Source organism: Aquarana catesbeiana, linkage group LG04 (genome assembly GCF_042186555.1).
Source record: "Aquarana catesbeiana isolate 2022-GZ linkage group LG04, ASM4218655v1, whole genome shotgun sequence".
Lineage (NCBI taxonomy): Eukaryota > Metazoa > Chordata > Amphibia > Anura > Ranidae > Aquarana > Aquarana catesbeiana.
The window spans coordinates 418,819,803-418,835,707 of NC_133327.1; the positions used below are offsets into that span (position 1 = coordinate 418,819,803).

General features: G+C 42.1%; 1 protein-coding gene across 2 annotated transcripts in view; it reads left to right on the top strand.

The window, feature by feature from the left end:
- PDE7B (phosphodiesterase 7B) overlaps positions 1-15,905 on the top strand; it is a 478,356-nt gene that overhangs the window by 397,253 nt on the left and 65,198 nt on the right. For both annotated transcript variants that reach the window (XM_073627328.1, XM_073627327.1), the window contains one exon: positions 4,525-4,608. In XM_073627328.1, the coding sequence (XP_073483429.1) occupies positions 4,525-4,608 (84 nt within the window). The remainder of the gene's footprint in view (positions 1-4,524; positions 4,609-15,905) is intronic.

Below are 15,905 nucleotides of genomic sequence, written 5' to 3' on the forward strand. Positions count from 1 at the left end.
TTTGGCTGATAAAGTCTCGTGGGGGTTCATTCCTTATTGATGTTTCTGAGCTGTGGCAATTTTGTAAATTACTCAGAGCAGGGTTTGTTTTTAACACTTTTGTTTTGGTATGACGGTTTAGAAGGCACAGTGTATAAGGCCATGGAGAATGGAAATGAAAATTTCTGTTGTAAATTATGTACATTATAATACATTAGTGCTCACATTACTTCTCTTCATGACCAGCAGACAAAGATGGACCGATGTGTGTGGTCACTGAATGAGTCAAACTCTGTTTTGTTTAATCAGTATTATTATTTCCATAATAATGAGTAGAGCTGGTCCTGGTAGAGTATGTTTTGAAGATCAATAACATTTTAATTTTTCTCTGTCGATTTAAAAGACTAGATATCAACTAAAAGAATAATAGTTACTAAAATGAGGCTCAGATCTTGGTTCACCCACATACTAATACAAAAAAAGCACATCTCTGTTTAGCAGACATAGACGAGGGCTTATGTACACACATACGCTTTGTTAGCAAATAGCTAATACAGCTAGAGCTATACCGCTAGAACAGAAAAAACACCAAACTGGAGCCTAGATACTGTAACAAATGCAGGTTTCTCGCCACAAAATAAAACTTGTATCTAGCATTGTATTGAAAGGGATTCCATTTGCTTACTATCTAAATTGTAGTAAATGAGATATCAGATGTATACTATTAACTCTACTATGATTTGCTTTGCGTATCTATACTGTATGTATGTTATACTGAGACATTATCCAAGCATTTATAAGTATATTTTTTGGAAAAATATCATATTATTTGTTGTGATCACTGTGACAGACCCCTGTCCCCAACAGGATTATGTTCGCTGTAAATGCTTCCTTTGTCCAGAATCAGCACTATACAAGACCCCTTAGCTCATCCAGTCATTAGCCGTAACTCATTGTAGGGTGAAAACATCAAACTCTTTATTCAAACACATGTAACAACAGATATACAACTCACGGACAATCTCCCCCTCCCTTTGGTTCAGGGGTAAACTGTCCAATCAGCAATAAGGAACTCAAAGGCATTGAAACATTTGAACAATAGACAACCTTATCAGGGAGGGCTGTTGAAGGGACCCGCCCTCCCCTCTCTGCCCTGCCCCCGGTTTACATGACAGGAACACCAATACAAACATCCTTACCATAATACACTTCTTCTAAGGCAGACAGATACAACAGAACAATGGGATACAGCCACACCCCAAACAGTCCCAGCTAAGAGTCCAACAGCATGAGACAACACACAATATATACATATATACAACATAGCACAAATCAGACTGGGGTTCTCGGTCACCCTGTACCCCTAATGGACACAGGGTGATTTACACATAGGAGGAGCCGGGGGAGCTGGACACAGAGATTCCAGAGCTCTCCAAGGTATGCTGGGTTCCACAAGCCCCCCATCCAAAGTGACTCCCGTCACACATCTCCCCTTTTGGCAGGGGACTAGCACAGGAGGAGACCCCAGACGGGTTGACTCCGAAGTTAGTCAGTAGTTCCAGTCTCCCAATGCCGGTATCCACACAGTACCCCCAAATAAATTGTCCCAAACAGAGCATTACTCACCCAGCCAACCTCTGCCTCTCTCGTAGAACATACCCGTCGCTGGGGAGAAGCATGGATTGGCCCTTCTCCCTGGAGTTCTTTCAGCCGCTGCAGAGAAGACAGGGTGACTGGGCTCACTCTGTCATTCTGTTGGGGATCTTGGCCAACTGCCCAGCATCTCTGGGGTATACAGTCTCAGTACCTGTCTCAGTACCGCACCATTTTCTGGGGTTGTGTCAGTGGAGACCAAAGTCCCATCCACTTTCACAGGAACTCCCTCTTCTGTTAGTTGAGGGCAGAGGCTAGCAGCACTCTGCCCCATTTGACAGCCCCTCTGCTGGGTTGCTGTGAGTGAAGACCGCAGTCCCATCCACCAATATCAGCTCAAGCTGCAGTTGTGTGCAGAGGCCAGTAGCATTCTGCCCTGTTAGCACTTCAGCTGAAAACCCCATATCATCCACTCCAGCTAACTGTTGGGGAGTGACCGTCACCTTCTCTCCATGGGCCCCTGGAACTGCCTCAGGTGTGGGGCAGAGGTCTTGGACCCTCTGTCCAGTGGCCAGCGCTTCAGCTGGAGGAATCTCTTGTAACTCCACAGATGCTGTTGTTGGTGCTGGCCAGAGCTCAGTGAAGTTTAGCCCTGATACCAGCTCTTCTGCTGGAGGCTCACCAGGTTGTTCTTTCTCAGCAGAACAGTCTATCAAATCCCCAGTCTCTATAACTGGTGTCTGGGGATAGAGGTTTACCATCTCCTGTCCGTGGAACGAAAAAGAGGTTACTGATGCTGGGCAGAGCTCAGTGATGTTCGGCCCTGATGCCAGCTCTTCTGCTGGAGGTTCACTGGGTTGGAACTGGTGTCTGGGGATAGAGGTTCACCATCTCCTGTCCGTGGAACCCAGAATATGCTATCGGTGCTGGGCAGAGGTTAGCAGAGCTCTGCCATGTTGTTAGCACTTCTGCTTTGGGGATGGCTATCTCTGTATTTTCCACTGCCGATTCTCTGGTGTGCTGCTGGACAGGCACATTTATCCATCCAACCTCGTCTTGTGCAGAAACAGGGTCATCAAGGTCAGTCAGTACTTACTGCATCCGCCATAAGACCTCCGCGTCCATAGCTGCGGGGGCAGGTGGGCAAAGCACACTGTTACTATGCCACTTTGCCGACTCTTCAGATTTCAGAGCTGTCGGCTAGTACTTCTGGAAAGTCCCAGGCAAAGGGAGCCCCGTCCTGCTCCAAAATCTCCAAACTCCAAATCTTCCTGTGACTAGAGCACTTCCGAGACATTCAGTCTTCGCTCTCTGTAATCCATTATTTCCTCCAAACGCCACTCCAGATCACTCCCCAAAACAGGGTCCTTGGACAGCCTCCAGTACAACAATCCAAGGCCACCATAGTCAAAGCCTTCCGTGGGGCTGTCATCCGCTGTCTACGAGCACACTTGGGCTACATACCACTGGAGGGTTCTGTAGCTCTTGTCCAACCGCATCTCTGCCCTGATCAGCCTGCTTAACTCAGCTGTCCACTTCTGGTTCAGTTGTTCCCCCAATAACAGCATTCGCACTTCACACTGCAACCAGTATCTTACATGGACGGAGGGGAGACTTTGTCCCTGGTGGTGCTGCTTGCGAGCTAGCGTGTTCTTCCAGAGTTGTAGGTGGACAAAATCATACCATCCCAGCAGGACCTGCACTGATACTGGTCCCCTGGGCTGTATCCGCATCCATCACAACCTCCTTTGGAATTGCTGTTCCATGATGGCTGGTATCTGTACCTCTGCTCTCCTGCTATCCGGACCTTGGATTCACGTGGTGGTTTGAATGTGTTCACAGCAAGTAAGCACGATCCCAATGCTGCCACCAATTGTGATGAACCCCCGTCCTCAACAGGACTATGTCCGCCGTAAATGCTTCCTTTGTCCAGAACCAGCACTAGCCAAGACCCCTTAGCTTACCCAGTCATTAGCTGTAACTCAATGTAGGGTGAAAACATCAAACTCTTGAATTCAAACACATGTAACAACAGATATACAACTCAGGGACAACCCCCCCTCCCTTTGGTTCAGGGTGGGGTAAACTGTCCAATCAGCAATAAGGAACACAGAGCCATTGAAACATTTGAACAATAGACCACCTTATCAGCAGGGAGGTCTGTTGGAGGGATCCCCCCCTGTCCTACACCCGGTTTACATGACAGGAACACCAATACCATCCCATAATACACTTCTCCTAATGCAGACAGATACAACAGAACAATGGGACACAGCCACACCCCAAACAATCCCAGCAAAGAGTCCAACAGCATGAGACAACACACAATATATACATATATACAACATTCCAGTACAGCGAGTCTGACTAGCGCAATCAGACTGGGCTTCTTGGTCACCATGTGCCCCTAATGGACACAGGGTGATTTACACATAGGAGGGGCCGGGGTAGCTGGACACGGAGCTTCCAGAGCTCTCCAAGTAAGCTGGGTTCCACAAGCCCCCCACCTAAAGTGACTCCCATCACAATCACCATTTTTTACTTTAGCTTTATTAATATCCTTAAGTAAAATGTGTTTGCTTAAAAAGAAGATAACAACATATGCCAACAGAATGGAATATTACTCTCTATTCATTTGAAAACTCACCTTGTCCAAGCCCTAAAAGAAAATGTTATATACAGTTAGTGTTAATATATTGAGAAGATGTATACACATAGCTGCTTTCTCACATGGCTAAGCATGATTTGGAGAACAATAGTAGCAACGGGCCTGGGAAATGAACCTGGAACCTGGTCAGTAGACCCTGCCATTGATGATATACCATTCTTAATTATGTGTGTCCTTATAAGTCTATAGGGGCAACATTTAAACCCATGCCAGTGAACAATTTCATGTTTTGTTGTGTAAATTCTGCATAGTCTTCTTAAACTTAAACTCTTTGTCTCTTTTAGGAGATGCTCGAGTGAGAGGTCCGACGGGGGTCCTGTCTGAACGCCGTGGATCATACCCTTTTATTGATTACCGGCTACTGAACAGTATGTATGCAGTGTAACTTTTAGACTTTGATATTTTAAAAGAAGCTCTGTCTCTACATCTGCAATAACAACATGTATTGTATTTTATGAACTTCTTGTTTTTACACATTTTAAAATGTTTTTTACGTTCATATGTTGCCTTGGAAAAATATCTTCACTTACTTAGAGCCGTGTAACACTAGAGATCCTGTCAATGACAACAGCGACACCACTTACTTTCATCTATGGCGTCACTCTTTTGCTGATTCAATTATCACTCTGATGCTGACCTCACCCTGTTATTGAGTGAGATTCTGTGGTGTTTTGACCAGCAATGGAGAGTTGCCCATTAGGCAAGGTGCCAGGATCGCCATTGTGTAGTATAACCTTTATAAACCACATTAGAGTGGTGTTCAGAAACATAGTATTGGCATGTGCCTCAGCTGATAATGCTGAAACTTGGAAATTATTATGTATCTTCATTTCAGTTCAAGTGTCAGCAATGCTAAAATTTTAAAGCCAGTATACAGTATGCTTCAACTTATCAGACAGTTAGATTTTAAATACATGTAATGTACATCATCATTATTGTGTTCAATGGCAGAAGTATGTTTGCTATTTAGCATGATCTTCCAATGAGTGACGCAGAAAGTCTCTATTTAGGATGACAGTGATTGTCTCTTGAAAGAAGTAAACACAGTAGACACTCTTCACTTTTATTGTTGAAATTCTACTTTTCCACGGTAGACCAGCTACCTGTCATACATACAAAAACACAAACATGGACACAGCTGCTTAGAAGTCTTTCCATGTTAGCCTTAGGGCCATTATCTGTTTATTGCATACACAACCTGTTTTTGTTCAAAATAATTCATCCAAACATAAAAATTATAATCTAAGTCTTATGGCAGCTTTTGGTATAGTTTACACTCCACAAAGTAAATTGTAAAGTATATTTTTTGTTATGTTAAAACTGATATAACATATATGATAACTTGTAAAAATAGCTTAGCAGTCTGTTGTATGAAATTAAAATATGGCATTCCTGTATTCTCCTTAGATGCAAGCTAGGGAAGTATGGGGGGCAGTGCCGGGACAAGGTCATCTGGTGCCCAGGGCGAAAATGGCAAACTGTGCCCCCCAGGATAGGGTAACAGTGGTGTTAGGTTTGTAATGTATGTAATATATGTGATATAGTACCAATTGTTGTGTTACATTGCAGTGAACCGAATAGTTTAAAATTGCTGCATAAATATGGGGCTAACAGTGGCAATGGTCAGACAGAAAACATCCCTGCATCGGTGATGTTATTGAAACAGAAGAATGTCCCTGCATCCATGGTGTCACTGTAAGGAAGAAAAAATGTGTTGATGGTGTCGCTAGAAGGAAATAATTGCCACTGTGTCACTGGTGTCAGTCTGAAGAGGACTGATTGGCATCTAAGTCAGTGGTATGAAGGAGGGGAGGGGAGCTGGAAGTTAGGCTCTGTGGGGTGCACAGAACTAAAGAACTCTAGGGGGCTCAGAGGGAATGAGACTGAAAGGGTTCCTTCAGATGTGCCGCAATCATTGCTGGTGTTTTACACTGCTTACTTTTACCACAACCCACATGTCTGTGAATGAGCCTTAAGGTCTTGTTTACATTTGGGGTTGGTGGGTTGTTTTAACATTCCTCCCAGGCTACAAAGGCAGACGTATGGGGCTATACATGTGCTGCAGCTGTGAGGCTTTGTATAATGGAAAATTATCCCCCTGTCACATTGATCAACTTGGGTACAACCAGGCTGTTGGATCTTTTACATGCGATTACTGCCAAGGAAAACTCTTCCCATTAAATATGTTTTTCAGCAAACCTTTTATAGACTACTTAGCAACCTTTACATCAGAATTCAGGAGTCCACACTTACATCAAGGGCCCCCCTCCCTTCACATCAATAGTTCCCCTTTAAATCAGGAGTCACCCTTGTCCTCCCTAACATAAAAAGTCCATCCTTACATAAGAGGTCTTCCCTCCACACAGCAGTTCCCCTTTACATCAGAGTCCTCCCTTACATCACAGTCCTCCCTTATATCACAGTTCTCCCTTACACTGGAGTCCTTCCTTACATCAATGTGCCCTCCCACAGTAAAGTCCCCCCTTACATCATTGTCCCCCTTTATAATCAGTGTCCCTTCTTACATTAATTCTCCATCATACATTAGAGTCCTTCCTTGCATAAATGTGCCCCCCTCTTTACATTAGTGTGCCCCCTTCTTACATTAGTGTGCCCCCTTCTTACATTAGTGTGTTTCCCTCCTTACATTAGTGTGCCCCCCTTCTTACATTAGTGTGTCCCCCTCCTTACATTAGTGTGCCCCCCTCCTCACATAATAGCACCCCTCCTTACATTAGTGTGCCCCCTCCTTACATAAGAGCAACCCCTCCTTACATTAGTGTGCTCCCTCCTCATATAAGCGCTCCTCCTCCTTACATTAGTGTGCCCCCCTTTACATTAGTGTGCCCCCTATCTTAAGCAGCATGGCTGTAGCTCACAGTGGGAGATTGGAGGGGGAGCAAGTGTATAACAGGGGAAGTTCTGTCCTCCTCTGGGAGCTGGGGGTTAGGACTTCAATAACTGGAGGGAGAGGGGGAGACGGAGATGTTTAGAATTTCAGAGCTCTATCTTAGGCACTGCAGTAGTGATTACAGAAAATGGATCTTTCAGCTGCTCTTGTCTCTGTCGGCTGCTGCTAAAAGATCAGTTCTCTGTAATCGCTATTCACTGCTCAGGAGAGCTCAGCGAGGATGGCATTCTATTGTGTGTGCAGTGTAGAAGTACACAGAGGGCACGGCACAGGCTATAGGAGACAGAATTATAACTTCACAGATAAGAGAGAGAGATAAGGCAGAGTGAGGATCGTGACAGTGCCACGAATGAGGGAGAATAACAGTCACTCCTGTCAATGAGGCAGGAGTACCGTGGAAACTCCCAATGCGCCTCCCCCTCACTGCATATCAGGACACCACCCAGGGCAGGTGCCCCTTCCACCCATCCCTTGTACCGGCCCTGATGGGGGGCTATCATTGCTGATCTCCTTATAAAAATCTTGCTTTTGTCATTTCTGAGTCGCTGACCCGGAACAAGTTTGCAGATCCAAGGGTTCTGACTTGACAAAAATTAGGACTTTTGGTAATAAAGTTTTGTAGTCAAAGAAAGGCAGGAAACTTCAAAAGAAGGTAGGCATGTCAGGCCCCAAAGTTTTCTCACTACACGTTTCTTTGAATGTAACAAGATAGAAAAAATTCTAATGACCCAAATCCCCCAAGGTTGACCCTGTTGTATGGCTTATAAAAGACAGGTGTCCTTCATTAGGAATTTCATTTATGATTAAATACTTCATGGATTCTTGACATCTGTATGGATGCAGGGGTTCTATATTTGTTAAAACAATAATATCGTATAAAGTAAATTCTGTATCTTTTAACTGGTTCTCATTCTAAAAAAAAAAAAACCTATGCAACCTATGATAAATATTTTCACAGTAAAAGTTAGGACCAGAAATGATGGATTAAATATTTGCACTTTACCTAGCTGACCGTATCAAATAAAAAAGGGATATTGAACTTTCCCAGAGGCCCTGTCTTCTGCCCCTCATCACCCTCAGTTTAAATCAGCTAAATACATTACAGGTGCAAAAGTTTTTCAATGTCTTACAGCACATTTAATTTCTAAAGTAAGCCACAGTTTGAGTGGAAAACCTGTGCCCTGACATCATAGCTGTAGAGTAGGACCCTTGCTCTCTGGTGGGAAAAAAGCAGCATTCTCACTGCAGAGTGACAATTCCAGCATGCCCCCTACTGAGTCAAAGGTCTAGCTTTCCAATCAGCAAAGCTCATGCCCACCACTATTTGGAGGGCAGAGACTTTGACTCAGCAGTGGGTGTGTTGGACCTCTTCAGAAAGATTAATGCTTCCCCACATACAGTGCCTTGCAACAGTATTCCCTTGGCATTTTTCGTGTTTTGTTGCTTCACAACCTGGAATTAACATGGATTGTTTGAGGATTTGCATCATTTAATTAATAGAACATGCCCACAACTTTGAAGATGTTTTTTTTTTTTATTGTGAATCAAACAACAAATTGGACAAAATAACAGAAAAAGTCAATGTGCATAACTATTCACCCTCCCTAACGTCATTACTTTGTAGAGCCACCTTTTGTGGCTATCGCAGCTCCAAGTCAATTTGGATAAGTCTCTATGAGCTTGCCACATCTTACCACTGGGATTTTTGCCCATTCCTCCTTGCAAAACTGCTCCAGCTCCTTCAAGTTGAATGGTTTGCGCTTGTGAACAGAAAACTTTAAGTCTGACCACAGATTTTCTATTGGATTGAGGTCTGGTCTTTGACTGGGCCATTCCAACACATTTACATGTTTCCCCTTAAACCACTCAAGTGTTGCTTTAGCAGCGTGTTTGGGTTCATTGTCCTGCTGGAAGGTGAACCTCCATCCTATCCTCAAATCACACACAAAGTGGTACAGGTTTTGCTCAAGAATATCCCTGTATTTAGCACCATCCATCTTTCCCTCAACTCTGACCAGTTTCTCAGTCCCGACTGCTGAAAAACATCCCCACAGCATGATGCTGCCACCACCATGTTTCACTGTGGGGATGGTGTTCTTTGGGTGATGTGGTGTTGGGTTTGTGCCAGACATAGCAATTTGTTTTTTTGATGACCAAAATGTTCAATTTTAGCCTCATCAGACCAGAGCACCTTTCTCCATACATTTTGGGAGTCTCCCACATGCCTTTTCGCAAATTCAAAACGTGCCATTTTGATTTTTGCTGAAAGTAATGGCTTTCTTCTGTCCACTCTGCCATAAATCCCAACTCTATGGAGCGTACGGCTTATTGTCCTCCTATGTACAGATACTCCAGTCTCTGCTGTGGAATTCTGCAGCTCCTCCAGGGTTACCTTAGGTCTCTGAGCTGCCTCTCTGATTAATGCCCTCCTTGGCCGGTCCGTGATTTTTGGTGTGCGGCCGTCTCTTGGCAGGTTTGCTGTTGTGCCATGTTCTTTCCATTTGGTTATGATAGATTTGATGGTGCTCCTAGGGATCATCAAAGATTTGGATATTTTTTTATAACCTAACCCTGACTTGTACTTATCAACAACATTGTCCCTTACTTGTTTGGAAAGTTCCTTGGTCTTCATGGCATTGTTTGGTTAGTGGTGCCTCTTGCTTAGGTGTTGCAGCCTCTAGGGCCTTTCAAAAAGGTGTGTAATATGTAATGACAGATCATTTGACACTTAGATTGCACACAGGTGGACATCATTTCACTAATTATGTGACTTCTGAAGGTAATTGGTTGCACCAGAGCTTTTTATGGGCTTCATAACTTGGGGGTGAATACATACGCACATGGCAATTATCAGTTTTTTATTTCTGAAAAAATGTTTTATGTATATATTTTTACTTCACCAACTTAGACTATTGTGTTCTGATCCATCAGATAGAATTCAGATTAAAAAAAACATTGAACTAAAGGCTGTAATGTAACAAAATAGGTAAAAAGCCAAGGGGTGGGGTGAATACCTTTGCAAGGCACTGTAGATCAATTTGCAGCTGCTGGAAGGACAGTGGTTTTTCCACTTAGGCTTTGCCAAATTGTTTAAGAAAACAAGACATTATGGGCTTGATTTACTAAAGGCAAATAGAATGTGCACTTTGGAAAGTGCAGTTTCTCTCTGCAAGAGCAGTTGCTCCAAAGCTTAGTAAATGTACAGAAGCTCTGCTGACTTCCGTCATCCAATCAAGTGCAAGCAAAAATGCTGTTTTTTTGTTTTTCTTGTGATTGGGTATTCTTTACAAAGTGAAACATGTACTAAGCTCTGGAATAACTGCATCTGCAGAGTGCAACTTGCCTTTAGTAAATCAACCCCTTTGTACCTTTTATTTTGATGCTCCTGAAATGTATTTAGCCATTTTAAGCTGGAAGTTCAACTGAGCTTTAAATTGACTAAAGGCTGTTTTGTAGCTTTTCTTTGAGTATACCACATTTTGTAGGAATAGCACTATCAGCAGAATTTTGTGCTGCCCCCCATTAAAAAAGATGATATTTGCCTTCGTAAAACAGTATTTAATCTGCCTATAATGAGGGTTGTTTCCTACAACCACAGTCTACGTATAGGACCCGCTGAAGGTTTGGAATAGGATATACAAAATACGCTTCATAGAAAGCCATCCTGTCTTCTTAACAAACAATGTCTTAGGCCAAGACCAAGTCAGCAGTTGATTTCAAACTTTGTTGACGTCATTGCATTCAGTCACAGCAGGAGAAGATAATGAACACATTGTCACTGTTTCCATAGTAACTTTTTTCCTCCCTGGGTGACACACTGAGATTTCAGTGTTGCTGAAAAAAAGGCTTCTCTGCAAGTCTTTGCAAGGAATGTAATCCATAAATTAAAGCTTCACAATTCTAGTTATGTTTTGATATATTGTAGAAGAGCCTGTGCTGTTTCTTAAATCTTAAAAAAATGTTGTTTCTGGGGGAAATTAGGCAAAACTTCTTATGTTCAGGGTCATTTTACAGAGAGAATGATGCGTAATAATAGTATTCATATACCACTAAATCCATAAATATATTGGACCTTTGGGTAGTCTATATGTCGTGAAAAGGGGTTAATTTTTTAAAGGCAAATAGACTGTTAATTTTGCAAGGTACGTTGCACTTTGCAAGGGAATTTTCTCTAGAGCTTAGTGAATGAGGACAGCTGCAGCGTGCATGAGGCTTTTTAAACAAGTGATTTTAAACAAAAAAAAAACAATGAGATGCAAAACATTTTTGTATAGATATAAAAAAAATTATAAATATACCCTTTTTCCCTTTTTTATAAGTGATCACATTCCCTCTGTTCTCAGCTGCATAAGAGCTGGGGCAGCACACTGAGCTTGCCAGTGAATGGCTGTGCAACGGGGGCGTTCCAGGACAAGTCTGATCATTGGAGGAGAGCATACTGAGTTTCCAGCATAACTAGAGAACTGACCACGCTGTGCTCTCCTGCTTAGTGTGGTCAGGAAAGTAAGCAGACTAGCAGGAACACTAGGGATTTCACATAAAGGAAGCAAAAGAGAACAGGATACTTTCTCATACATGGTACAGTAGGCACATATCAGGAATATAAAGTGTTGGGGTAATAAAATAATGATTTATGAAAAACAGATTAATGTTCACTTTGCGTAAAAACAGAAAGGTCATACATCTTGGTGACACTTAAACTTGTAAATTGAACATTTTTAAGAGAAAATGATCATGAGATAAAATAGTGGGGTTAGAGTAACTACTCCACCTTATGCCCCGTCCGATGTGAACTTTTGGTCGGAAATTCCGACTTTGTGTATGCTCCATTGGACCTTTGGTGGCGGAATTTCCACCAGCAAAAGATTGAGAGCAGGTTCTCTATTTCTCTAGAAAAAGTTCCTATTGGAAATTCCGATCGTCTGTAGCAATTCCGACACACAAAATTCCTACGCATGCTCGGAAACAATTCGACGCATGCTTGGAAGCATTGAACTTAATTTTCTTGGCTCGTCGTAGTGTTGTATGTCACCGCGTTCTTGACGGTCGAAAGTTCAGAGAACTTTTGTGTGACCGTGTGTATGCAAGCCAAGCTTAAGCGGAATTCCGTCGGAAAAACCATCCAAGATTTTTCCGACTGAAATTCCGCTCGTGTGTACGGGGCATTTGTGAATCGAGCGTAGAGCCTATATTTTCTTTATGAGATGGAATGTGAAATAAAATGTAGGCCTAACATAGTAGCAGCTTTATCCTTCTATGAGACAGTTATGATTGTAACTGACGTGGCCAATGGGTTGAAAAATTAGAAAAAAAAATTGGGTTGAAAAATTATTAGAAAAATGCTTTGTGAGAAACTCAAGTTAAGAAAAGGAAGATCTCTGATTGTTTTTTAACTTTATTTTATACAGTATCTCACAAAAGTGAGTACACCCCTCACATTTTTGTAAATATTTTATTATAATTTTTCATGTGACAACACTGAAGAAATGACACTTTGCTACAATGTAAACTAGTGAGTGTATAGTTTGTATAACTGTGTAAATTTGCTGCCCCCTTAAAATAACACACAGCCATTAATGTCTAAACCGCTGGCAACAAAAGTGAGTAAAAATGTCCAAATTGGGCCCAATTAGCCATTTTCCCTTCCCGGGTTTTATGTGACTCGTTAGTGTTAAAGGTCTTAAGTGTGAATGGGGAGCAGGTGTGTTAAATTTGGTGTTGTCGCTCTCACTCTCTCATACTGGTCACTGGAAGTTCAACATAACACCTCATGGCAAAGAACTCTCTGAGAATCTGAAAAAAAGAATTGTTGCTCTACATAAAGATGGCCTAGGCTATAAGAAGATTGCCAAGACCCTGAAACTGAGCTGCAGCACAGTCGCCAAGACCATACAGCAGTTTAACAGGACAGGTTCCACTCAGAACAGGCCTCGTCGTGGTCAACCAAAGAAGTTGAGTGCACGTGCTCAGCATCATATCCAGAGATTGTCTTTGGGAAATAAACCTGTGAGTGCTGCCAGCATTGCTGCAGAGGTTGAAGGGGTGGGGGGTCAGCCTGTCAGTGCTCAGACCATATGCCGCACACTGCATCAAATTGGTCTGCATGGCTGTCATCCCAGAAGGAAGCCTCTTCTAAAGATGATGCACAAGAAAGCCTGCAAATAATTTGCTGAACACAAGCAGACTAAGCACATGGATTACTGGAACCATGTCCTGTGGTCTGATGAGACCAAGATAAACTTATTTGGTTCAGATGATGTCAAGCCTGGGTGGCGGCAACCAGGCGAGGAGTACAAAGACAAGTGTGTCTTGCCTACAGTCAAACATGGTGGTGGGAGTGTCAGTGGCAACCTGTGAAGCTCTGGTGAACTCCATGCCCAAGAGGGTTAAGGCAGTGCTGGAAAATAATGGTGGCCACACAAAATATTGACACTTTGGGCCCAATTTGGCCATTTTCACTTAGGGGTGTACTCACTTTTGTTGCCAGTGGTTTAGACATTAATGGCTGTGTGTTTAGTTATTTTGAGGGCACAGCAAATTTACACTGTTATACAAGCTGTACACTCACTACTTTACATTGTATCAAAGTGTAATTTCTTCAGTGTTTTCACATGAAAAGATATAATAAAATATTTACAAAAATGTGAGGGGTGTACTCACTTTTGTGAGATACTGTATTTAAAAAAATATTTAGTGGTACAATCCACCCTGCACTGTGACACTGCTAATAAACACTATATAGCAATACAGAGCAAGCACACAATTACCTACATTCACAGAGTGGTGTGATGTTTTATATACAGTACAAAGCAAAAAGACTTTGAGTCTCACATCCTACACAACTACATGACTCTTCTTGGCCTTTTGCCAAAGTTGTGGCCCTTACCATGTGCAGTGAATACAGTTTTGGTCTGCAAGTCCTAATGGTGTCACAACAGGTATAAGGGGAGTTAGGAAAGAGAAAGAAGGAAGGGAAAAAGTTCACAGACTCAAAGCTTAATTGAAGGACAGTGTTAGGGTAGGGCGATGGGGGAAAGAGTTGTTTTTAGTTATTATCTTCCACCTGATTGTCCTTCAGGTCATTGTCTCTGAGCAGATAGTGGATGGGTCTGTAACTTTGTTTAATAAACATTCTAAAGCATCCTTGAAACAACACATCAGGTGTCAACCTCCAAGGATCTTCTCTAAATGCAACACACAATAGTCTGTACAACACGGCAATGTAAGTAATTGCTCTTCGTGGCACAAGAACATTTGACTCTTGTTTCAGGGCCCCCAAAAGGGAATGCACAGACAGGCATTGCCAGTGATACGCCATGGAGTGCATAAAGTATTTCACAAAAAACTCCTGATAAGCAGATCTCACACCAAATATAATGAGAGATAATTGAATCTCTGAGTTACCTTAATCTCAGAGTATCTCCCTTTTCTATAGACTTTTTACCTTTTTTTGCAACTTACGGAGATAGTTTCCAAAAACAGAACTTTCTTTTAGTATATTTGAGGTTAAAATAGTTTGATTGCCCTTCCTTGGCACTGCCAAATAAATATATTTCAGAATCACTGTTGACCTAATGTCCTATGTAACAGGAAGGGTGTTCTACAGATAGCATTCAGGATACATCTCATACAATGAAATGGCAAAAGGAGGAGATAGATGGATGTGAAAACAATAAGAAACATGACCATATGTGAATGTTCACTATCTTTTTTTCACTAATGCAGAACTTACAATGGTAGTTGAATATTAACCTAGAGCCGAAGGTATCTTCTTCTTCTTCTAATCAGATCATTCATTAATATTATTATAAATCATTTATTAATATTAATATTTTTGTATCATCCAAAATTACATAGAAACTGTCACATGTGAATAAAGTATATGTAGTCCAGTAGTTACTATAAATACTTTAACTTAACGGGGGCAAAGACAGCAATAAAAAAGGAAACGTGTTCTAATCCCTATGCACTCTATCCAAAAAATAAATAAAAAAAAAAGTTTTGCCTTTTGTTATACTTTAAATGTTGGTGAAGCATTTATATTTTGAATTTTTATAGCGATTTGTGGTAAATTGATTTAAAAATGATGCATTTTGACTTTATAAAAATGGCAGTTGGTTTCTGTTTGAAGAAAGGTTTCTGTCATAATGATTGATCTAAATGGTGCTGTGTCCACAACAACATCATAAATCTGTATCTGACACATGTGCAGTGATATTATATAGTGTACCCATGCGTACAAGTCTATTATGGCTGTCAATGCTTCTGCCCTCTTTAATGCTTATATCAATGTGGTGGCAAAATCTGACAAGTGTTTGGTAGTGTACCACCTATTCTAAGCATGTGCAAGACCTTGCTGCCATGTTGTTATGTTAGCAATATGGCGTTAAAAATCCCATGCGTGCATGGGAATAGCAATACACTACTGAATATTCGTGTGATCTCACCCCTATATTTAATATGTCTGTCAAAGAGGATGGAAGTATCAAGATCAATGCAGGAGTAATACTCTGTGCATGTGTGGGCTCCTTACAGAATTTCTGCGCATGCGTGGCACCATCTTCCACCGCTGCACCCCCTCTTCCACTGCTGCATCTGTACTCCACCTCTGACCACTGCACCCATACCATTCCCTCCACTACTGCTCCTGTGCCACTTACATCCATTAAGAGTGCCTGTGTACACCCTCCACCCCATGCATAAATGCCCCATCGCCCAGCTTTCACAGTGTACCTGTAAACCCTCCCTTAAATG